This window comes from Tarenaya hassleriana, unplaced genomic scaffold (assembly GCF_000463585.1).
Source record: "Tarenaya hassleriana unplaced genomic scaffold, ASM46358v1 Cleome62, whole genome shotgun sequence".
In the NCBI taxonomy this organism is placed as follows: Eukaryota; Viridiplantae; Streptophyta; class Magnoliopsida; order Brassicales; family Cleomaceae; genus Tarenaya; species Tarenaya hassleriana.
In genome coordinates this window covers 109,742-134,566 of record NW_010968712.1, presented here as the reverse complement: position 1 = coordinate 134,566, position 24,825 = coordinate 109,742, and the positions used below count along the sequence as shown (strand labels likewise).

General features: G+C 39.3%; 5 protein-coding genes across 5 annotated transcripts in view; 3 read left to right on the top strand and 2 right to left on the bottom strand.

Annotated features, from left to right (window-relative positions):
• LOC104799899 (universal stress protein PHOS34-like) overlaps nucleotides 1-1,963 on the top strand; it is a 2,500-nt gene extending 537 nt beyond the window's left edge. The window contains 2 exon segments of the mRNA XM_019200881.1: nucleotides 1-336; nucleotides 1,507-1,963. The exon segment at nucleotides 1-336 is cut by the window's left edge and continues 12 nt beyond it. Coding sequence (XP_019056426.1) covers nucleotides 1-336; nucleotides 1,507-1,514 — 344 coding nt within the window. The 3' untranslated portion in view covers nucleotides 1,515-1,963.
• Nucleotides 1,964-2,944: 981 nt separating this feature from the next.
• LOC104799898 (zinc finger protein CONSTANS-LIKE 9-like) lies at nucleotides 2,945-3,909 on the bottom strand. Its single transcript, XM_010522584.2, has one exon. It carries the CDS (start codon nucleotides 3,736-3,738, stop codon nucleotides 3,151-3,153), a length of 588 nt encoding a protein of 195 aa, XP_010520886.1. The 5' UTR covers nucleotides 3,739-3,909; the 3' UTR covers nucleotides 2,945-3,150.
• A 6,550-nt stretch (nucleotides 3,910-10,459) lies between these two features.
• LOC104799897 (calcium-binding protein PBP1-like) lies at nucleotides 10,460-11,687 on the top strand. The gene has a single exon (XM_010522583.2). It carries the CDS (start codon nucleotides 10,562-10,564, stop codon nucleotides 11,099-11,101), a length of 540 nt encoding a protein of 179 aa, XP_010520885.1. The 5' UTR covers nucleotides 10,460-10,561; the 3' UTR covers nucleotides 11,102-11,687.
• A 3,566-nt stretch (nucleotides 11,688-15,253) lies between these two features.
• On the top strand, nucleotides 15,254-17,516 carry LOC104799896 (probable NAD(P)H dehydrogenase (quinone) FQR1-like 1). The gene is made up of 4 exons (XM_010522582.2): nucleotides 15,254-15,361; nucleotides 16,112-16,205; nucleotides 16,547-16,809; nucleotides 17,056-17,516. The coding sequence occupies exons 1-4, from the start codon at nucleotides 15,339-15,341 to the stop codon at nucleotides 17,288-17,290; spliced, it is 615 nt and encodes a 204-aa protein (XP_010520884.1). The 5' UTR covers nucleotides 15,254-15,338; the 3' UTR covers nucleotides 17,291-17,516.
• A 4,485-nt stretch (nucleotides 17,517-22,001) lies between these two features.
• On the bottom strand, nucleotides 22,002-24,625 carry LOC104799895 (indole-3-acetic acid-amido synthetase GH3.6). Its single transcript, XM_010522581.2, has 3 exons — nucleotides 24,192-24,625; nucleotides 22,916-23,844; nucleotides 22,002-22,812 (listed from the first exon to the last, which is right to left on the bottom strand). The coding sequence occupies exons 1-3, from the start codon at nucleotides 24,515-24,517 to the stop codon at nucleotides 22,229-22,231; spliced, it is 1,839 nt and encodes a 612-aa protein (XP_010520883.1). The 5' UTR covers nucleotides 24,518-24,625; the 3' UTR covers nucleotides 22,002-22,228.
• Between the last annotated feature and the right edge of the window lie 200 nt (nucleotides 24,626-24,825).

The window sequence follows — 24,825 nt, the reverse complement described above, 5'->3', positions numbered from 1 at the left end:
ACAAGATCCATATAGTGAAGGATCACGACATGAGGGAGAGGCTGTGTCTGGAGATCGAGCGGCTCGGTCTCAGCGCTGTGATTATGGGGAGCCGAGGGTTTGGCGCCGAGAAGAAGGGTAGCGACGGCAAGCTTGGGTCGGTTAGTGACTATTGCGTTCACCACTGTGTGTGCCCTGTCGTGGTGGTGAGATACCCCGATGATCGTGACGGCGACGCGCCGGCGAACGGTGGATGTGTGGGAGAGGCTATTGTGACGGTGAAATCAGTTGCAGGGGAAGATGATGAAAACGATACTAAGCCTGTTACTGCTTCTGCGCTTCACGAGCACATCAAAGGTCAGGATCAATGATCTTATCACCTTCGATATTTCTCTGATTGTATGGATTGAGCTGGGTTTGATACGTTATTGTATCATTGTCACATTGGCTTTATATTAGGTAAAGTTCGATTCTTAGGACAGTCTTTGTTGTTCTGTAATCACTTGAACTAGGTATGGTCCTGGAGCACTCGAATATGTGATCGTAATTTTCCAGAAATTGCAAAGATGGAAACTTAGAAAAGTAGTTCTCTGGTTTTGTTGATTTGGTGAAAGATATGGGCAATGCCGATTATTTTGCTTCTACGCAATTGGGGATTCATTTGATTTTATTACACCATCCACCACCGGTGAAGAACGGTCCGCTCATTTCCTTCTAAATGTCCCTTAGCCTGCAATGTATGGAGGGCTTGTTTTGTGAATAGAGAGTCATTTCTCCTAAAAACGTTGGTTATGTAGTTCCTCCATGGTCATAGTTTCATCCGATATTCCCTTTGCCTTGTTATTACAATGTGGTGCATTGTTCCGACTCATGGGTAGAGATCTGTGTGAAATGCAATTGGTTCCTGCTTTTATTTCTTCTAAATGCATCGAGCTTCTTCCTAGAATTAGTGATAGTCCGCAAACTAGGTACGTTGAACTGTTCAGTTCAGTTACCCTAAGATTCTTGTTTCCTGTAACTTGTGCAAAACAAAGCTTCAATATTTATCTCCTTTCAGGCCCCATTTTACTAGGCAGTAGGTTTATGCATTCCCTGTGTTTATCTTACATCTATCTAGTTGACATTCTATGTCTTTGTGAAGACAGTCTTTTCACTGGTTGTAGAGCTTAAGTGGTAATACTCCAAGGATGATGCATGGCATATATAACAGCCTAGCTTATATGGTTGAAATAAAATGGATGTAGATCATTCTTGGTCGATTTAGAACTGTCGACTCTTCCGATGCTTCTCCCTCTTTGGCAATTTATAGATCTTGTTTTGTTCCATTTGGAGATTTGATGTAATCTCAAAAGGGGCTGTAACCCGTTGTCGTTTTCAGGGGCTGGTTTCCGGTCTTTGCGACTAATGTATATAGCTTCATACCACGGATTATCCACAATAAACGAAAACGAAATGTTTCTATCGGATCATGGTTATCGACGAACTAACGTTGTGCCCTCCTCTTTGTGTTGTTTGTCTAAACTACAGATGATTAAACCGAGGTGGGGATATGGGATTCACCCACCACAACAGGTATGAACAAAACTTTTCCACTCTTTTTATTTTTTTCGAGACTCCATGTTTAACCACGCCATCATCAGCTTTCCATGGTTCTCTCCACAGAAGGCTTTGAATAATCTGTAGGGTTTTACAGGGAGGAGTTATGTGTGTGTTCGTGCTCTGTCTTTGGCATTTTTCTCTCTTATGTTATGCGTTACATCGATGATGAAGGAGTTGCTATGCTACTTTTAACCCTTCTCAAGGGAAGAAGAATGCCATCTTTCAATATGTTTTGCTTTTGCTTTGTTAAATTTTTTATAGCTTTTTAAAAACTGCTGATCTATGATGTTAAGTTGGATTAGGGTTTCTTTGGATTAGATGAAACCCCTCAAACTTTTACAAACAAAAATCATTTGGAAATTGTGAATTTGATAAGTAATATACATAGGATAAATCCCGTTAACATTCCTGAATCTGTATGTAGATGGATATGGATGGAAAATTAATTATTAAATTTTTCCTTTGACATCTACTTTTAAATTTGTAAAATTTGTCATTATCATTCACAAATTTTGTGCTATTGATTTAAAGAGAACATGTAAAATATGTTCTCTTTAAGAACATGTAAAATATATTCTTATTCTGGTTTTAAATCTAAGCGTGGAGAAAATTATTCACCCGGATTATAAAAAAAAAAATGTGTCATTTTAATTTAGTTTAATTTTTAAACGAATATGTGGGTCAATGCCGAACCCTATGAGAGCGGAGGAGGAGGACCACATGTTTTGATAACTAAATAAATATATGAGAAGAATGATTGATAGATGCGATGAATGACCCCTAATCTCCTCTTGACCATTAAATTGTTTTAAATTATTTTTAATGATCAGATTTCGTGATGGATATTTATCATTCTGCTAACATGTGTTTTAGGAACATGCTCGAGTTGGAACTTGGAACCTAAAAACGGTGGGCGGAGATTCAATTTTGGACCATGCAGACACGACATGGACATGTTCAACGTTCTTGGCAGATGAAAAATTCAAATGATATCAAAATCCATTAACTTGAAATGTGATTTTGTATGGTCCCCCGTGATTTCTTTCTTTGAGTGGTCGCAAATACACCCGACGTCAATCATACATACATACGTATATCTCCCGTGTACTTAGAATCCTGTCCTTCTTTCCACCACTTTCGAATCACACGCATATATATACACACACACATATATATGCCTGACCATTCGTATATAATATGTGGTATATTTGAATACGGCATGACTGACCATTAATTCATTCTCATGACCATAACCCCACGTTTAAAATTAATTTTATAAGAGTGGCCATAATAAAATCATACCACTTTTGAAAAATATTGTTAATTTAATTTGAACAACGCAATACTCGTCAAATTCAATCGAATGTATGAGTTGTCATTTGAGTCCAATAGCATTTCAGTATACAGTAAGTTAGTAACAAATATTTACATTAGATAAATCCACGTATCATTAGAGATCACAACATATATATACACACACTCTCTCATCAACGGCCCTGATCTCTCTGATCATGATCGATTTAATCATAGCCGTTGATTTCAACAATTCAGCCAAAAAAAACGAAGAAAAGTTCATACATCGGAGTTGAAAAGACCGAAATTCCTCTTCGCCGAAAACCCTCCGCCGCCACCGCCGCCGACAGAAGAAGACGAGCAAACCTCCGGAGGCTGTAGCTTCGACGGATCTTCAGACCACGGCACCACCTGATTCTCCGCCTCCTCGTCACTGTACTCCTCACCATCGTCGTCGTCGTCGTCTTCCTCACCGTCATTGTACGATTCAGCGTCGCCGGACAGATCTTCGTGATAATCGTGACGATTCGTTTCTAGGTTCCGATTATCCGAACCGCTGGGGTTCTGGAGGGAGAAGCATGAGTCGCAGGCCGAGACGGTGGGGCCGAGGCGGGGACCGGTGGCATTCCACGGCGTCAGGGACTGGCAGGAGCTGCAGAGGAGGAACCGTGTGTGCTTGGCGACGAGGAAGTTAGCTCCATGAACCTTATGGTCGCAGTCCCAACACAGACTCGCCTGGTCCGACTCGCAGTACATTCTCGCACCACCTCCACAGAGCTCACACTTCTTCTTCATCCTATGATCTCTCTCTCTCTTTATCGATTCCTCTCTCTCTCTATATATATGGATATGTATACACATATGCATATGCGTGTGTGTGTGTATATATATGGAGATTCTTTTAGCAGTTTCTTCTTCTCGTCGTCCACTTGTTTCTTCTGCGGGACACAAATAAGGGCGAAAGGGCTTTCCGTCAGTGGGCCCTCATTTATACCAAGGGTAATTTCGTCATTTCAGTGGCGGACAAAAACCTAATTTATGTTATTATTATTTTTTGTTTTTATGGATTTAGCGGTGGCTTGATTCACAAGTGAAGCTGTTCCTCTCCCGTTTCATTGTGCGTATCTTTTTAAGAGATGCTTATTCAAACAAAGGGGTATGGGTCTGTCCTACGTGGCGGTCTATCATTCGCTGATTTTAGGCTCCACATAATTTTCGTGGATATATTTGGTTGATGACGTGGAAAATACTCAATTGGGCCTTTCCTATTGGGCCCACTCTCCCCCTTGTTTTGATCTTCACGAATCCGAACCATTGGTGTTTTCTTTCCCAAATTGATCATAATTACTTCGTTGTGTATGGTACGATAATAATGATTATAGTAGTAATTATTAAAATATCAAATTTGTAAGTGAAGCCATATGAATTTTGAGTATTTTTCAAGGGAGAAAATTTTATCACGTCTTATAATTATCTCATAATACAAACTTATTTATAACATTGCATACATATTGTGGAGTCGGTATCAGAATCATCACCGTTCTCTCCGACTCTCGTACGTGCAAGAAGAAGAAAGACACCGGAGACTTTTAACGAGTTCGGTTACCGAGTTTCCTCGGGCCTACATCTCGGCCGGAATGGTACCGGCGAATCCACTAGAGAAGAAGAGACAGTCGAGAAAGAACAGCCGGTGGCGCTCCACATCGACGATTGGAGGCTCACCGGAATTTACCAAGAAAGGAGACGCAACATCTTACCGACCTCTGCTCACTTACCTTGTGCCGCCGTCGAGAACCGAGCTCCACCTACGTCGGAAAGCTCCACCACGGTCGCGGTCTCCTTCTCTTCTCCGATCTCCCTCTCGAACCTTCTCTCCTCGAGCACCGCGTCCAAAACCGAATGAGTAACACGTTTAGGGTATTAACCCTAAAACACAAAACGCGTCGTTTCAACCAAACGGGCTGCGTTCCTTTCTTCAACAAATGGGCCGCTGGGCCGAGCGGGCCCAACAATCTCCACCTTGGTGGAGAAAGGAACAAACAAGAACAATAATAACAAAATAAAACACTAGTGGTTCGCCGATTCCGGCACCGATCGACTTTTGTCGATCCTTCGACTTACGTCGGAATTTAAAGCAAACTTACCTGACTTACCTCACTTACCTGATGTCGGAGTTAGTCGTATGTCGCTGCCTTGAATGTGAGGAAGCTCCCGCCGATGACTCCTCAAGGCCTTCGTCGCCTTATCCCGCCACCGAACAGCTCATCCAAACCTGAAACACTCGGTAAACATGTTAGAACGTTCACCCCGATAAGACTCTAACCGAAGTCCTATCCCGCGTTGCCCGACCGGGAAACGCTACCCTCGGTTGTATGACTCCCTAGACCGTCTAACCAATCCTCCTAGTAAAGTCCAAGACTATACCCGCTAGCTAACCCGAGGATTACACCCGACGTCTACCCGTCTCCTAAGTCTATCCCGACTTTCCCGAGACTAACCTGAGTCATACTACCGAAACCCGCTAGATACCTAGCCCGGATCCCCGTGAAGTCTATACTACCTATAGGTATACGACTTCTACCCTCGGACCCTAACCTGCCAACTAGAATTGTCCTACAGTTTTGTCCCGTGAAGACGCTCCTAGTCATCTAAGATGCTCCACCGAGAATGAGACACGTGAGTGCACGTGCTCCACCTCGAGAGGGAGTGTCTTAGCGCCAACCTACACCGACTCTACCCGGTGACCCGACACCTCCCAGCTCACACCATCTCCTGAGCATCCTACCCGAGGAAGCTCCACCTAAATGTGGAGATCTCACCTCCTGACCTACCACCGAGAACCGAAGCATCTTCGGTTACTCCTCCGAGGTCAACGTCCTTCTACCTCGGACTCTCCCTACCTCATCATCCGGGATCTACAAATCCTCCATGTAGTATCCCTACCTACCCGCGGAACCACTCACTCCACCTGGTCCTTGGCCTACTCCTGCAACCCGATTTCTCGGGTTTTGCCCGAGACCCCTAGTCCTTCCACCATTCCCCTTTCGGGGTATACCGAGCTAGACAATCTAACTCCATCATCCTAAGACGATATAACAAGAGTCTAAAACTGACCCTACCCGGAAGAGACTTAACCGACCCTAGGAGTGATGTAACATGACACGAGGGATGAGACCGAACCCTAGAGGACTTAACCCTAGGTATATTTCTACCTAGCTGTGCTTAAACACGCTCCAACCCTAGTCTATCAGTCCTAGACTTAGGTACGCCTCTACCTAATCAGATCTACAAGACCTAGAGAACACGACCTGACCGGACTTTACCTAGGCACTCAACCTAAACCGATCTAGCGGACCTTAAACCAAGTCTAACCGGACATCTCCCTAGGTACATCTTACCTAAACGGATCTAACACACTCTAGACCAGACCTGAGTGGACTTAACACAAGGTATATTTCTACCTAACCGACCTCCTAGACTCTCGCACAAACCTGATTGGACTTACCCTAGGCATAATTTTGCCTAACCGACCTATTAGACTCGAAACACAGCCTACCTTAAGACCTGATTACGTCTAGCCAGACCTAACTTAAGGCTACACAGACCTGATTACGTCTAATCAGACCTACAACACCGAGTCTACGTGGCCCCCAACAAAGTCCTAACCAGTCCTATGATCCCGAGTCTACCCGGTCCCTCACAAAGTACTAATCAGACCTACCCAAGTGATACCTAGATCCTAACAGCCCTAGTTAGACAATCAAAAGTCCCGACTAGACCATCACACGACCCTAATCAGACCTAAGCCAACCCTAGTCGACCAACCCCTGATTAGATGACCCTAAGTCCTAGTCAATCACCTAAAAGTCCTAATCATCAAACCTAAGCCAACCCCTATTGACCTATCAACCCCTGATTAGACTTTTAGCAACCTAATCAGACCTAAACTAAGCCTAATTGACCTAATTTAATTCTGATCAGACCCTATATATGCCTAAAACCAACTCCTACAGACCTGCCCTGATCTAAACCGACCCCTACAGACCTATACCTAGTGATCCTAGACATAACCAACCCCTAAACCAACTCGTTTTAGTCAAATCCCAACTAATCAGACCTAACCGGTCAATGTACCGGACTCTATGACTCAAAACTGGTACTTAGGAGTCCTATCTAGTCCTAACCTAGATAATACCTAAGTCTACAATCAGATTCTAATCTGATCAGACCTAGACAATGTCTCTATAGACATTCTAAACTACTAATCAGATCTAACCAAGCCTATTTTGACCTAATTATCTACCGATCAGATTTAAATTAAGCTAGACTAACCCAAATTTGGCTAAACCAGACCAAAACCAAGACCCAAACAGCACTTACAGATCTATACCGACCTAAACCAGTCAATCTCAGACATATACCAGCCTATTTTAGTCTACCCAGACCTCTTACCCAGCTAAACGTCATCAAATCCAACCTATTCAGACCTATACTGAACAGAAAAACATGAATCTATGACTTACATTAGCTAAACCGAGATCTAAAACAGGTCTATCCTTAGTATATTTCACTAAACCAAGCCAAATTTGCATACTAGACCAGCCTAACAGGGTAAACCGATCACTACAGACCCTAATCTACCTAAACCAGTCCACTATGCCCTAAACCAGACACCATCAGACCTCATTTGGACTACCCTAACCCTATACCAGTTAGTTCTAGTCCTAATTACACACTCCAGACCCTAAAACGATCTAATCTAGTCCTAAACCTCGAATTCAGATCCTAACCCGACCAATACCAGCCCTAACCAGATAAAACAGATCCTAAACAGATCTCTATTAGCCTAAAACCAATCTGATCTTACCTAATACCGGACCCAATTGACCTAGACGGTCTAACTCTAGCCTAATTGGACGAACAGACCCTAACCTTAGACTTAAACCAGTCTAAACCGGCCTTAATTCACCTCCAATCAGACCCTATTGGTCTGAACCAAACAATTCTAACCCTTCCCAGACAAATCAGACCTTAGTCAAGACCTAAACCAGCCTAAACTAGTCTGAATTACTCTAAACTGGACTCAATTGACCTAAACCGGACCTGAATTGACCTAAACCGGACTCAATTGTCCTAAACCGGACCTAGATTGACCTGAACCGGTCTAAACCGGTCCAATTGACCCCAAACCGGACCTGAACCGGTCCGATTTGACCTAAACCGGTCAACTGTTGACCAAATTGGTCAACGAATTGATCGAACCGGAGTGAACCGGTCTGAACCGGCCGGGACCGGGTCTGAGCCGGACTGAACCGGCCGGAATCCGGTCTGAGACGACGGAACCGGGTTAAACCCGATCTGACCGCCGATAACCGGACTTGGATCGAATCGAACCAGGTTCGATTGACCCAAATCGGGTTTAACCGAAATTGGATCGATTAAACCGGTCTGAACCGGATTTAATTCGAAACCCTAATTTCGGAAACCCTAGCCGCCGAGTCTGCCGAGTTGACTCGGACGTTGACTCACCCGATTCCTCCACTCAACCCTAACTCGGACGAGTCAGGACCGAGTTTCGCCGGAATCGAGCCTTCCTCCGCCGAGTTCACCGAGTTTCTTTGAAACTCGGTCTCAAGACCAGAGGAAAACGCAGAAAATAATGAAAACTCGAGTCAGAAACTTACCCGACTCACCTCGGTTCGAATCTGTCTTCACCGATTTTGGTCTCTGATGCTCCACCGTGACAGATCTGGCCGCCGGCGAGCCCGAGGGTGTTAACACTACCTTCACCGTCGCCGATTTGCCTCCGTCGTAGACTGAAACACTTAAACAGAGCATCAACACGTTCAAACAGACAAATCTGAAAAAACCGAGAAACCCTAACTTACCTCACCTGACCGACGAATCTTCCCTGGATCGAGTAACCGGAGCTCTGATACCACTTTGTGGAGTCGGTATCAGAATCATCACCGTTCTCTCCGACTCTCGTACGTGCAAGAAGAAGAAAGACACCGGAGACTTTTAACGAGTTCGGTTACCGAGTTTCCTCGGGCCTACATCTCGGCCGGAATGGTACCGACGAATCCACTAGAGAAGAAGAGACAGTCGAGAAAGAACAGCCGGTGGCGCTCCACATCGACGATTGGAGGCTCACCGGAATTTACCAAGAAAGGAGACGCAACATCTTACCGACCTCTGCTCACTTACCTTGTGCCGCCGTCGAGAACCGAGCTCCACCTACGCCGGAAAGCTCCACCACGGTCGCGGTCTCCTTCTCTTCTCCGATCTCCCTCTCGAACCTTCTCTCCTCGAGCACCGCGTCCAAAACCGAATGAGTAACACGTTTAGGGTATTAACCCTAAAACACAAAACGCGTCGTTTCAACCAAACGGGTCGCGTTCCTTTCTTCAACAAATGGGCCGCTGGGCTGAGCGGGCCCAACACATATGATCACTCAAATTCAACTTATATATATACACACACATATACACTAAACTAAATTTCAAATGTTCCTTTTTCAATATCAATCAAATAAGGATTGATATTGCAAAGGTTGTGAATACAGGAAGATGGCTAAAGGTCAACATCAATAATAAATAGGCCATGAAATGGGCCTACTATCTCAATATCACTAAGGCCTAACACATAATTTATTATGTCTCGTAGCCCATAAGAAAATTCGCCTGGAGGTCGGTAGTTAAGATTTGGGAAGAGTAGCTCTGTCTAAAGGAGCGTGGCTTATATTTGGTTAACAACCGAATAATCGGATCGATTTGGGCTGAATAACACGTAATCATAATCGAATCGAACCGAATTAAACATAAAACCGAATGGTTATAATTTATGAATAAAACTTGATGTTTTCAGCTTCGGAGTTATCGGTTCTTGAGATTGTGCCATGAACTTAACCGTACGAATTAACACAAACCCACATAGAGAATCATGTCCATGAATGTGAAGCTTCTGGTTTTCATGATGACCTGCAGGTGTGGAAGCTATGGCTTGAAGCGAAAGTTATGGATCTAACCAGAGGAAGCTTTCTTGGGAGAGACATGTCTTGCATCAGAGGTTCTGATATGTGTTCTTGTGGGTTTGCTTGGTGTGCATCAGAAACCAAAAGACAGACAAAACAGATGATTAAGACAGATTTTTTTTTGGATATTGCAATAAATATTTAAATAAAACATGCATGAGTAAGGGCAGACCAAGTGAAAAATTCTGTCCACTGCATCATAACCTTCCATGGCGATCATTACTCTGAATTCATTATTTATCAAATATTGCATTCAAGGATATTCGTTGTCTCAGTAGATATAATTATATGAATTGAGGTATAAATCTGAACTCAAATTTCATTGGTAAGTTCATGAATTCAAGAATCATTCACCGACAAAATCTTGCAATTGTTTTTGGGATCTTTTTAGTGAGGTTCTTGGAAAGTGACAGAAACTTCGTCTTGTCAGCGCGTTACCTTAACCGGAAATATAATAAACAAATCAAAACACTTCACTTTTCATCGTCTTATCCTCCCGAAGAAATTGACAATATGCCATCTGTTCCTCGGCTTTCACACTGGTGAATTTACCCTTTTGCCCCTAACCGAGCTTCCCAGAAGGAGGAATACCTTCCCGGTTTCCGAGACACGGACCCGACCTTCCTTCCCCAATTACCTGTTCCTTAGTTGGCTTCCATGGTTGTTCCTTCTCGGAAATCCCGAAATTTTCCTCCTTTATATACAATCATCGACATCAATCCCACAAACCCATCTCTTCAAAATCTTCAATTCCTCTCAATTTCAACCACTTCGACACAAAGCTTTGACTCTTCTGCTCTAATGGCGTCACCCAAGTCATCTACGAGACCGACTCAGCAAAACCCAGAAGCCAATTTCCAGGATTTCTTGCCTACGATGGCGAGCAAGCTCGGCGGAGAGGCGCTGATCAGCGAGCTCTGCAAAGGGTTCGAGCTTTTGAAGGATGGCGAGAAAGGGGTCATCACGTTCGAGAGCCTCCGGCGAAATGCCGCGGCGGTGCTAGGGCTCGGAGATCTGACCGACGACGACGTCCGGTGCATGATCGGCGAAGGCGACTTCGATCGAGACGGAGCTTTGAATCAGATGGAGTTTTGCGTTCTCATGTTTCGGCTGAGTCCCGAGTTGATGGAGGCTTCGCGGTCGTTTGTCGCGGAGGCGATCGAGGACGAGTACGTGAGTTTCACGCGCCGGCGTTGACTAGGAAACCCTCTGGTCGATTCCGAGGGTCTCTTCTGACTGATTCTTACGATTTTACGAGTTTTTTCCCCTTTAATCCATTGTCGTTACTTGTTACTATTGACAAAAATACCGGACCATATATGTTTATGGTGTTTTCATTATTCGTAATTGTTAATCAAAAGAAATTGGGTAATAAAATATTAAATCACTAAACCAAAAGCAATAGTGACAATTAGTTATAATTACAGATAATATTTAAGATTTAATCTTATGGTAATCACCGGAGATTTAAGTTTCCGCGTGAGTGATAATGTAGGAAAATACGTGTAACCATGCAGTCCAAGATGTCCGGCAGAAGCCTCATCATGCATTGTACGTAGAAGAAGCAACACGCTTTCGGTCAATAAAGCAAACATCATCACTTCATCAGCACGACAAGGAGATATGGGGGTGAAATTGAACATTTTAAAAGTAACGGGGTAAAAAGCGAAGCATCCGTGAATCACAAGCCAACTTTGTCATCTCCTTTTTTCCAATGACCCATGAAGGTTTCTGATGTTTCAAGAAACACCCCTATTATTTCAATATATTATTTTGAGATCTCTGAGCAGGTGTCAAACGGACCGGTCCGGTGCGACTCGGCCCGAAACCTTACATTCAGCCCAAAGAATTCAGACTGGGGTTTGGACCGGTTCGATTTTTTTACCTAATAAATCAAATCTGAAATCTGATCTTATAGAACTTGAGTTTAAGTCGAATTCAAGTATGACCGTCCATTTAATATTTAAAAATATCAAAATTTTATGTGTTTTTTAATTTATTTTCTCCAAAAAAAAAAATCGGATTTTTGGATCGTCACGAAATCCGTCATGCTTAATCTGATAAAATCCGAGCCCAATTTAGACCCAATATGAAATATCCGAAATTTTTTCGAACCTATATTTTTAACCTTGGAATTTGATATTTTTTATGTGGTCTCGGATGAGGTTTCGAACTTCAATCCCAAATTGACATCCTTCTCAATAGTTGCACATAAAAAAGAATATTTACATTAGACTCTATCATTGTGAAATCAATCATTCTTTTTCGATTAAGATTAGTAGATTATAATTAATTGTATGTGAAGATCTACAATACTTGGTATAATTAATTTTGCAATTAAGTTTGTAACTAATCAAGATAAATCACTCTAATTTAGTTTGTTCAATGGAGCTATGATTGAATCTATAGAACAATTGATTTTTATTTCATAAATAACTAATTATAATTAACTACGCGTTTGCTGATCATGTTAATTCCTCGTAATCATCGCCAATTTGTGGAAAATCACATATTTTTTTCCATAGGGTTAAATTCATGGGGGATTTTCATTTATTTAGTGAGAAGGAAGACTAATAATAGTATATAATTAGGTGTTAAATGTCATGTCCTAATTAACATCATATGGTTTGGAATTTTCGTGTTGGCACAGCAACATATAATAAAGTTCAATCAAAGGCATGCACCAATATATATATATATATATATAAATAATCATACCTTAACTTTTTTTTTAGTTTCTTTAATGATGATTCTAATATATACCATTACTCGTCGTTAGACACCTAATATAGGAGGCCAACCACAACATGATATAATGACATTTTCACATGTATGATGCATTATGCCAAGAATATGAAAGAAATATTTTTTTTGGAATTTCTATTCATTTTATTCAAACTATATATAAGAAGAATATTTATGTCATCGACATATTTTAAGATCATAACATAACATCTATAAAAAAAATATTTACGTATTAGAAAATACACGATTATACGATATTTGTTAACTACTCAATAGTCTCAATATATCCGAATCTCTATTTAGTGAACATTAAATACAATTCATCAAGTTTCATTTACGTACAGTATATATATATATATATATATATATATATAAAGTGTTTTGTCCATAATATATATATATATATCTATTAAAAGAATAAAAATACTAAAGATGATTCCATTTATATTCTGGGAGTTTTTCTTAGTTAATCGAAATACTCGAGTTGTGATTAAATGATTGGGCCTAATGAATTTGAAAGAATTTATGACTCAATTTTAATTCCCTCAATTCAAACATCATAAGTCCATTAGATGTAAGTTGGACGAATGCATATATGAGTGTCATCATCATCATCATCATCATCATCATCATTGCCATTATCATCATCAACAACAACACAATAGAATATTAATGACGACAGTGATGATGCAACGGCGTCGTATAGACGACGAAGTTGGAACAAGACGAGAATCTGTCTCCGAGGACAAATCCGACGGCTGTTATTCGTTCAAATCGGACGGCCTAGATTCGTTGACCCTACCGTCGGTCAATTCAAAACCCACTTCCTCCCTCGCACGCAGCCACACAGTCGTTTGTCTTCGTCGGCTCTCGCCGCGCCCCCATCTTCCTGTCTTCTTTTCTATATTTTTTAATCATATATGCACTTTATTTTATATTAAAATATAAGGAATAAAATTACATAAAGTTTAAAAAAATACTAAAATGATCTGCATATTTAGATACTATTATCATATATTTTGTTATAATATGTTTTAATAGTGACATAATAACAAAATGCATACATCATTATGATCATCATCACCCCATATATATATAAGCGATATTTATTTCAATTATCTTAAACATTTTTTTTTGTCTCTTGTACATAATAAATCTGAGAATCACGAGTGGTACATATTTCAATCATCGTAAACATTAAAAGTCAAATTGAATAATTTCACTGATAACGTGAGGGTTTTTACTTTTTTACCCATTCACATTTAATTATATGGAATTGTGAATAATGTAGAATGGTAATAAACAAACACCATGATATAATATTGGTTTTGGAAAAGACATATTCTAGAGGAACATGATGATGATGACGATGACAGCAGCAACATATCATCATTATTATTATTTTCAATCATTTTTTAAAATATAAGAAAATGAGAACCCAAAGTTTTTTGTTTTCCCCCACCAACCCCCACTTTTTGTTTATCTCACAACGTCGCCGTTTTAGTCTAACCCTTGAAAAAAAAACCCCTAAAATAGATGGCTTCACTCTGACCCTATATTATTGCTTAAACTCAAAATAACCCCTAAATATTTTTCTACAAAATTTGTTGCCAAACTTTTTTTTTATCTACCTTCAATACGTCGGATCACACAATTATCATCATTATTTTTTTAATATTATAGAATTTGTATGGTAATTGATAGAGTTAAACAAATTTAAATTAAAATGATTTATAAATTTTAGAGAAGTAAGGTATTGCTAAAATTATAGGCTTTGAATGGTAATTAATATAGTTAAAAAATAAAAAAATTAAATTGATTTACGAACTTTGGAGAACTAAATTTTAAAAATGTTTTTAGAATTTATAAACCTGAACTAATAGTTTGAAAATAAATGTTTAAATTTTTGAAGTTTGGAGGGTTAAATGTAATTAATTATCAAATAATGGAATTAATAGATCATCAATCCAAGTCATGATTCTGTTATTATAGATTTAGAACATAATTACTAGGGCAGATATACATATAAAATTTGAAATAGATGCTATATAATGGAATGTTAGAAATATTTCATACCAAAATATTACGAAATTGATTCACATAATCCAAACCATATAAATTTGAATTTAAATTCACAAAAATCAACAAATTCTCAAATAAAATATACAATATTTTGATAAATAAATATAAAACTAAAAATATTTTTGTAAATATATAAATTAGTCGAATACTCACAAGATAAATCATCATAAAATATCAAAACCCGACCCAAAACTCGGATTTTTTGTTTCATGAAATCGGGTATCAATTAAAACAGGATACCCAAAAAACCAGCACATCTCTATTAAAAAAAAACCCCATGCCTAGAAATTACGAGAGGTGATCACAAATCATCATCAAGAAGGGTTTTGAAATTAATGAAACATACGAGGATTATATCTAAATTTACTACTTCTTGGGGGATTGACTTGAAAATTCTCAAAAGAAATATATATTTAATTTGGAAATAAGTTAAAACACTTTTATGGAAAAATATTAAAAAGGATAAAGAAAACAGATCATTTCGTTGGCTATAAATACGCTCTCTCCCCTCTCCAGCTTCTGATCATCTTGCATTTTAAAAAAAAAATCAGAAGAGGAATTTCAAAAGAGAAGGACCTCGTGAACAGACGACGAACACCGCTTCTCCATGGCGACTAAAGTGTATATCGTGTATGTGAATCTCTTTTCTCTGTTTTGTTTTGTGAATTTTGGGGCTCGAACATTGCCATTGTGTGCGATTACCGATTTGCCAAGCTGCTCGAGTTCTGCTGTGATTCGCCGCGTGATTCAAGTCCTGTGATCTGTTGTTTTTTCAGTGTCTACGGAAAATTTTATGTGTTTTAGAGACTTTGTCTGGTGATTTATGCGCTGGTTCTTGCTTATGCTACTGCGATTGCGTAGTTCCTCTTTGAATAATCTGATCGATGTTTCGCTTTGTTTCGGATTTGTTGTTTATAGTTGCGGATTTGATTCAATTTGTAGTTGGTCCTCAGGGTTCTCGATGATTTTGGTGTCTCTTGCAATATTTGATGCGTCATTTTGCCTGAAACTATGTTGTTAGGATAAGGTATTTTCGCCTTTAGGGTGAGATTTGGGTGTTTCTTTATTATCTTTCCGACATACTTTCGATCTCCGATCATCAATTTTGTGAATCGCTGTTTTGCTTCGTTTCAATAATGTGCCTTACGGTGTATTGGGAGCCCTAAGAATGCTATGAGAACAACAGTGTGAGATCAAATCTCGCTCATTGTAAGCATGCCAATTGAGCTATTCGGAGTTCTTCACTGGTTTGATCTAATGTTAGAGACGATTGTACCTCCATTTAGCTAAAACCAGACAGGGGAACACGGAATAGAATACAAGTTTCTGCAGATGTGAGTTAGAGATCAGACATGATATGGCATTTGCTCGTTGTAACAGGTTTTACTCCATGTACGGCCATGTTGAGAAGCTGGCTGAAGAGATCCAGAAAGGGGCTGCCTCTGTTGAAGGCGTCGAAGCCAAACTGTGGCAGGTGCATGCTTAACTCTGCTTATGAATTGCCTTAATTGAGAATGGGTTTGCATTCTGAATTTCGCCTGCATTAGTTACTTTAGGTATCAATATTGATTAGAGATTTATCCGGGGGCAGGACTGGCTAAGAACCCTCAAACTAGTGCTGAAATAAGAATTTCCAGATTGTCCTTCTACATTAGTTGCTGGGGAGCAAACCCATCTTACATTTATTGTTTCGGTCTCAATCTCATCTGATAATCCATTCAAAGTCGTAGACAAAAGCTCTGATCACAAATTACCATCACCGTCTAGACACACTATATCTAAACATCAAAGTATTGAGCGGGATGTTTTTGACAGGTACCAGAGACACTTCCAGAAGATGTTCTGGCAAAGATGAGTGCACCACCAAAGAGTGATGTCCCGATTATTACACCCAACGAACTCGCTGAGGCTGATGGATTCGTTTTTGGCTTCCCCACGAGGTTCGGCATGATGGCTGCTCAGTTCAAGGCATTCTTGGATGCGACCGGCGGCCTCTGGAGGACTCAGCAACTCGCCGGGAAACCAGCCGGCATCTTCTACAGCACCGGCTCTCAAGGGGGTGGCCAGGAAACCACTGCGTGAGTTTCTCTTATCCCATTCCTCATTGCCCAACTTTTGAATATCCGCTCAAAACGGATCTGAGAACGAGATCGGGTATATATTGTGAGGTCATAGGATTCACGTTGAAATAACTCAAAATCTTTGTGAACTGGACTCGCTCCCACCCCTGACTTTTGCGTAATCCAATGGATTTCCTTTGGATCAATTACTTGTTCATTGTGATATTATGAGAAAACGCTGGCTGATGATATGAGGGATGGCAGGTTGACGGCGATAACGCAGCTGGTGCACCACGGGATGGTATTTGTGCCGATAGGGTACACGTTCGGGGCGGGGATGTTCGAGATGGAGAAAGTGAAAGGAGGCAGTCCGTACGGGGCCGGGACTTACGCCGGCGACGGTTCCAGACAGCCCTCCGAGCTGGAGCTCGAACAAGCCTTCCACCAGGGCAAGTACCTCGCCACCATTTCCAAGAAGCTCAAGGCTCCTCCTGCTTAAACACCATACATACTACATATAATATGTCTTAATTAATAAATCACACAAGTTATGTTCGGTCTTTGGGGTTTGGGTTTTTCATATATTCTTTGTCGGTTATTTCTCTATTTTGCATTTTGTGATTTTCTTCCTGTTTTTAATTATTATCCACTCTACATTACAACTTCACAGCAAGTGTGTTTTGCAATAGAAAGAAAAAAATAAATAAATAAGTTTTTGCTGATAATCTAGGTGTTGAATGGATGGGGTTTTTATTTTGAGTTTTTGGATTTAGTTTTTAGTTTTTAGATTTTAGTTTTTGGTTTTTGGCTTTTGGTTTTTATAGATTTGTAAATCTAAAAAAATATAGCTTTTAGTTTTTAGTTCAATTCTTTCCATAAAGTGGTTTTCCTGAAAACCAGGAAAACCAAATTTTAAAAACTTGATTGATAATTTTTTGAGTTTTTAAAATCTAAAAACTCCCAAAACCCTTTGCCATTCAACTAGTGATGTCAAAATGAGCCAAAACCATATATATATATATATATATATATATATATATATATGCCAAATAAAATACCAAATAAAAACGGATCGAACGAGTCAACTTCGCGACGAGTCCGAACCCATCCGGAATAGCTCAGTCGGCTCACAAATCGGCTCGGGAGGGGACATTAAAAAAATATTAGGATTTCATACTTTAATTTCTTCACTTCTTATGTTTATATAGCAAATTAAAATTCATGATATGTTGATGTTGGTGTATATTTTTTGTTATATTTTGATATTGTTGGTGTATGAAACTTTCATATTGATGTTGATGTATATTTTTTGTTATATTTTGATATTGTTGGTGTATTACACTTTTTTATGTTTGTTTGGTTTTGTTAATTTTTCTTGATTTAGATATATTTTTATAGATTGTTATGTTAAATATTTTATGTTATATTGTATGACTTCAAAATATTATTGTTACGTAGACTTTAAATGATTAATTTTCATGTAATTTTAAAAAAAATCGAATAATTAGATAAAAACGGACTGGCTCGCGAGCCGGCTCGGAGCTCGGACAATTTGGTCTGGGTCAGAGTTTTTCTAGCTCGTAAAAAAATGGGTCGAACGGGCTGAGCCAAAAATGAGCTGGCTCGAGACGAGCCTGTTCGGGCCGGTCTGAGCCAGCCCGTTTTACATCACTACATTCAACACCCTAGTGTATCTACCATTTTCCGGTCCCACGTCGTCAATTGAGAAACGTATCAAACCCATGAACCAAATTGGTCTGGGCCTCGAAATCTTTTAAATGGATCGGATAATGTAGGCCCATTTACAAGGGAATGTGGCCCATTTAAGCCCAATTAATGGTGGTTCTAATTTCTAAATGAATATATTGGGCCTCTTTCTAAGAAATTTGAAACCCCGGCTCTTTTTTTAACTACGACCTCGTGTCTGTTATTGATATGCAATTTCTTCTGCTTGGTGAGACATTCTTTTACATTGAGTAATTTGGCATCAGAAGAACAATAGGTAGATCATCAACAAACTATTATAAATAGATTCGATCATCTTAATTATTTCGACTTTGGTTCAAATTTAAATCTACCTCGAATCCATTTCGAAAAATCTTCGATCCGAACATTCGACCATATGTATTTCCTCTCATTATATTATATAACATGTAGTATTTCAACATTTTTTATTGGAATATTAACATTTTTGAGTGGTTTATTGGTAATAAAACATACAAAATATGTTTTTATCTTGAATTCAAATCTAAGAGTGGACCAAAATTATGGTGAACTTGCGGATTATAAAAAAAAACACAGTGACATCTTTTTCATTATCTTCAGTCTCCTTATGAATCTTCAGACATGAATATAAATAAAAATTTCCGACACTAACAACAAGGGTTTATTAACATTTTATCAAAAGAAAAAAAAAACAAGTGTTTATAAAATTAACATGTTAGGTCGTTTTCGACAATAAGAACGTTTGTCACCCGAACAGAGGACAATGAAAATATTTGATAAGTTTTATTTATCTTTTTTTATGAGACCCGTATTTCTATATAATTGATCACGTAATGCTCGGATTAAACAAAATTATCATATTCTATAATTAAATTACAGATCGTATAAACAAGATGGGAAAACCCTAAGAGTGGTTTTGGTACACATGCACTATGACATAACATTCATCTTCTATTCTTAGTTAATGTTTTCTCTCATTATCAATCTCTACAATACTATATCTCGATTTTATTATATGCTTTTCAACTTTGTTATATTTTTATTATACAAACCAAAATGACGAATCTTTTGCATTAATTATATGATTCAATTGTAACTAGTGTGTGTTAAAGGGTAGAATATACTGCGAATTAATGGTAGTGGAAGGACTTTTTTTCTTTTATTGTTGAATTGGAATATTAATTTATTAGTGTGCTCCGATCCGTTAATTTAAAAGTTCTGAGATAAAAAAAAATCTATGTTTTCCTTTAATACGGCAACGATCGATTTCCATATTGTCATTTGAATTTAAACTTTTTTTGGGTAACCAAACGATAGTTTCATGACTATGTTGTTTATTTAAATTTAATATAAATGTTAGTTTAACTTATACTTTTGACTGATCACTTATGGAAATTCGAGGGGGACCAAACTAATTAATTTTATATATATATATAATATGATATGATTAAATATTCGAACGTGAGGGATCATATTGGTTTATTCGTTTAGAATTCGATCTTTGTCTTATAATTTTGTGTAATGAAAAAATAAACAAAAGTGATTGGAACCTCAAGAGAAGGTACTTTATTTTTTTTAAAGTAATATAATTAACATTATCCAACAATCCATGAGTAGATGATTTTAGTAATAAAATAGAAAGCAGGGGTCATGACATGCCGTGTTGCCGCCAAAGCAAAAGACATAAACCCTAAAATATTAACAAACGATTAAAATATTAATAGAAGAACACATCATAATTTCGTTGCTGCATGGAAGAGTGACAACACGATGTTGGAGGCTACTTGTTGCATGTGCATGCATTGCCCCAACACAAAACAAATGGGAAAAATATATATAATATTATGGATTGGATAAACGATATTATATTAAAGCATATGACTAACACTTGTAACTTAATTCCTATCCGTATCCTTCCGTCGGTCCAAAATTTAAATGAGACTTTTTTTTTCTCCTATCATTAGCCTTATGCATAACTTCATATAAAAAATTTGTGTTTGGTCATGGACTAACCAACCAAGTGTTGGTTATGTTTGGACAAAAGAAGATGTGATATGAATCATGATGCTTTTGAAATAGTGGGCATGAGACATACAAACATAGCATTATGTGTTTTTTGTGTGTGTGTGTGTATATATATATATATCAACATCCCAATTTTAAGCAGCCCATGATGACCATGCTTAGAGTTTTACTATTCTATATATGATACAAAAATATTATATTTTTATCATGTCACTGTCCGAATGCAACAAGAAAATCGCTAACATGGTCATGTTTACTTTTTTATTTTATTTTTTATTATACTAAGCAAACATTATATTAATTTTGTCCACTGTCTCAGTGTATACATCCTTCCCATTTTATATCTTTTATTTGATGTGTGTGTGTGTACGTATACATTATAAGATATTGAGAGGACATCGACCTATCAAGAGGTTGATTTCCATGCGTACGTAAATTGATATCTATAAATCTTATGATTAGAGGTTAAGTTGGTTTAAAATTGCTGTGTATAATAATAGGTAATCCTTTGGTAATTTTGATTAATTTTAAAACGTAGAACATGTAATACAGCTCTAATGGGCCAAAAAGGTCGGACATGAATGGGCCAAAAAGCCCAGGATGGGGAGCAAGCCAAGTTGTATCGCACGTGGGGATTATCTTTACAAGACCCCGGTCAAAGTCTCAAAGTCAACGCTCTAATTTGCGCACGTGTTAATGTTTCAATATCATCATGCCAAAATCAACATCACACGTGCGCCACTCATATTTTGTTCAAGTCGACGAGTCTTTTCGTTCCCTTTGTCGCGAAAATTTTGAAATTTTAACATCAGCCGTAAGCAAAGGAAATAGTGTTTTTTTCTTCTTCATATTTTACTTATTTATTTAATTGAAAATAGAGTTAATTACGATCGATATTTTTTATGGAGATGAATTTATAATTCGTCATCTGCCTTATTTATTTACAAAATGTTATAGAAACTATGTTCGTCTGGGTTCAATGTTGCCACCTCAGCTGGGTATGGCACTTGCAAAAATAAATAAATAAATAAATAAAAGAGCACTGCAATAATTAAATAAGTTGTTATTATGTCTTGGTCGGTTTATTTTATTTTTCCATATAAATATAGTTGCTAGTTTTATATTATGAAGAAGCGAAACATAAAACAATGTCAGACAAAAACAATACCTTTTTTTGTCAAACAAAAAAAAAAATATAAGGATATAAACAAATAGATAACGAGCACAAAGTCACAAGTCAAAGTATGGTTTTAACAATTATCGTAGGTTATAGAATTACCAATGAATTATATATTTTTTTTCATTATCTATATACACACACATTCTATAATTTTCTTCTTAAAATATTAATAATAGGGTTGTCTCGTCTTTCAATAAATTCCATGTATATTCTGTTTTTTTTTCTCAATACTCATAAAATAAAAGTTATTTATTGTATTATATATGCATAAAATGTAATAGAGAAGATGAACTGACACATTATCTGATTAAAATCAGAAATCAATACCAAAAAAAAGGAATGAAAATTAGAAAACCCAAGAAAACAGGAACTGTCTTTGTACATGAACAGTCAAAACACAATATCAAAGTCAAGATTAGAGTGATACATTACAGACATCATCATCATCACATTAAACCTTCTACATCAGAAAGAGTCTCTTCACCTGCCTCTTCTCTCTGTTTCTAGTCACTGCCCCCATTGCTTGTAACCGGGTGCCCATTTGGGTGACTTGGGGCTGAAGTAACACGAAACAACCCTAGAGTTCAACAGCTCGACGATCGGAGCAAATTTCACGCACCTCGGCGTCTTGTACTGATTGATCGATGCTCCTAAACTTATCGCGTAATCCATCAGCTTGTCGAAAGTCCCCTGCTCCACAATCTTGATCTCGAGCGGACCAATGGACCTGTCACTGACCCTGCCCTGTCTGTACACACTGTTCAGTGACTCTTCAATGGTTAAGCAGCAGTCCTCGAATACAGACGGAGGGATTGGTGTTTTGCCCTTTAGGGTTAGCTCCCAGAACAAGACATAGTGGCCCGGTACACTTGTTGTCGTGTCCGCATAGCTTGTGTACTCGGATAGAGTGGCATCGAACGGGACGAGGTGTGTCACCGCGTTTTTCACCGCGTTTTGGAGTTCGACCTCGTCTGTCTTGTCTGAATCTATGCTCAGCACCACGTTTTTCCGGCATATGAAGCTGAATTGTGGTGCATTGTTCTTGAAGCCCGTCACTCTCAGAACATCGCCCACTCTGTACCTGTAAAGACCTGCAGCCATCGAAAGAGAATAAACACTTAGAAATCATCTCGATTGAACATGAAATTCCAATTCTTTTTTTCCTCTGAGATGATCAAAGATTGCTGATCTTACCAGCGTAGGTAGTGACAACAAGCTCATATTCATGCCCAAGCTTGACATCAACAAGATCAGCAAGCTCCTTTTGCTCCTTCTCGGTGAGTGATTTGGGCACATTGATGGAGTTGGTGACCCCATTGTTCTTATGAACCGGCAAGAACTCGAAGTAAGCCATGGTCGGGATGAGCGTGTAAGAGACCTCGCTCGGTTTGCAGAGCGGCCGAAGGTTCACTCCAAAGTAACACTCGGAAGAAGCATACATCGTGCAGACAAGAGGCAAGCCATTGCTGTAGTAATCCAGCGTGGGAATGTACTGTGACATTGTCCCGGTCACAATCACATCCACATACTTAGTGTTGGGCCACAGCCTGGTGATGATCCCTTGCCAAGACTCCTTCCCACATTCATCCTCTACGAAATCGGCCAGTTTCGGGTTGGGTTTAAGGATCTTCCCGACCGCCTCACGGACCGAAGGATCGGTTATCTGGGCACTGACCGTTCCAGTTCTAATGTCACGAGCCAGCTCAGGCCAGTGTTTCTCGAGAAACTTGATTGCCCTGATGAAACCAGAGGCGAAAACAGCTCCCACGCGAAGAACCTCGTTGTGTTGGCACAGACCGCAGAGCATCTGAGAGTACATGCTCTGGTAAGAGTCAGGGCAAAGGATGGTCTCGTTGGGGCTGGTGTAGTTGGTGTAAGGGTCAAAGGGTCGTTCTTTGAAGTGGGAGGATTTGTAGTAACTGGTCAGGACAGGACGAGCGAGGAGACCAGATGGAGTTTTGGACTCGGATTTGATGAACAGGAAGTACATTCCTTTGCCCTCGTCGAGACCAGGCACGAACTGGCTCATCACTGGCATCAAGAGGCTGTAGAGAAGTGATCTCCTGTCGAGTTCCTCTTCGATTGTCGGCATCAGCTTCCTCTCCCCACCTGATGTCCCCGAGCTGTGTAACAATTTCAGAACACGCACTATTATCAGAGATGATCCGTAAATTTGACGATGTTCCTCATTTTCTAAGCAATAAATCACTATAATATTGATCTGTAATTTGACAAAGTGGTGAATAGCTGACGTTAAACGTAAAAGAAACTCGCTTTCGGAGAAAATCTTGAAAACAGAGACACAGAGAGAGCAGAGACCATACACACACCCGAGAGAACAGAGAATGGTCTGAGCATCTTTGTCGTAAGGCTCTTAGTGCCCAAAAACCAGCAACCATGACGACCAAATTTGTGGAAAAACGACCAGAAGAATCAGATGAGAAATCGAAAAAAAACATAAAGGACGAACCTTGTGAGGAACTCAGAGACGGGTTTGGAAGAGAGGATGGGGGACGTATCGCCATTAGCGATCCTGTTGATGTCTGTCTGAATATCCTCGTAGGTTATGACTGGCATGAGTCTCTTAAAGCTGCCGCGGTCGGTGCGACCGCCGAGGCCGTGGCGTTTGAGGTACTCCACGTCAGCATTGCGGGTCAGGATCTCCTCTAGAACGCGTCTCTGAACCGCGTCTGCGTTTGCGGTCACGTCCTCGATGAACTGCAGCTTCTTCTTGTTCTTCTCGGCGAGGATCTGGTCCGTGACCTCGAAAGCTACGTTCTTTGGTGCCTCGGGCATGGTGGGTATCTTGATTTAAGAGATAGAGAGAGAAACAGAGAATATGAAGAAGAAGAAGAAGAAGAAGAAGAAGAAGAAGAAGAAGAAGAAGAAGAAGATATGCTTCTAGTTCGAGCTCTTTGGGGTGTGAAGAAGAATGGAAGAGAGGGGGTCGATTTATACGGAGGGAGGCGGAGCAAGGGCAGAACTGTAATTTCATAATTATGGAAAAAAAAGTTTTGTTGTCCATAAATTAAGTGTGTACACTTGCCTTTCATGTTTATTGGACCGTCTGGGGGTTACGGAATCAAGTCTGTACACTTACTATT

What these genes read in the sequence shown, in the direction of transcription:
- LOC104799896 (XM_010522582.2), top strand. Translation starts at nt 15,339, where the DNA reads ATGGCGACTAAAGTGTATATCGT. An exon ending in GCGACTAAAGTGTATATCGT is followed by an intron (nt 15,362 to 16,111) that starts GTATGTGAATCT and finishes TCGTTGTAACAG; the next exon opens with GTTTTACTCCATGTACGGCC. An exon ending in TCGAAGCCAAACTGTGGCAG is followed by an intron (nt 16,206 to 16,546) that starts GTGCATGCTTAA and finishes TGTTTTTGACAG; the next exon opens with GTACCAGAGACACTTCCAGA.
- LOC104799897 (XM_010522583.2), top strand. Translation starts at nt 10,562, where the DNA reads ATGGTTGTTCCTTCTCGGAAATCCCGAAATTTTCCTCCTTTATATACA.
- LOC104799898 (XM_010522584.2), bottom strand. Translation starts at nt 3,738, where the DNA reads ATGCATATGTGTATACATATCCATATATATAGAGAGAGAGAGGAATCG.
- LOC104799895 (XM_010522581.2), bottom strand. Translation starts at nt 24,517, where the DNA reads ATGCCCGAGGCACCAAAGAACGTAGCTTTCGAGGTCACGGACCAGATC. An exon ending in GTCTCTGAGTTCCTCACAAG is followed by an intron (nt 23,845 to 24,191) that starts GTTCGTCCTTTA and finishes ATTGTTACACAG; the next exon opens with CTCGGGGACATCAGGTGGGG. An exon ending in TGTTGTCACTACCTACGCTG is followed by an intron (nt 22,813 to 22,915) that starts GTAAGATCAGCA and finishes CGATGGCTGCAG; the next exon opens with GTCTTTACAGGTACAGAGTG.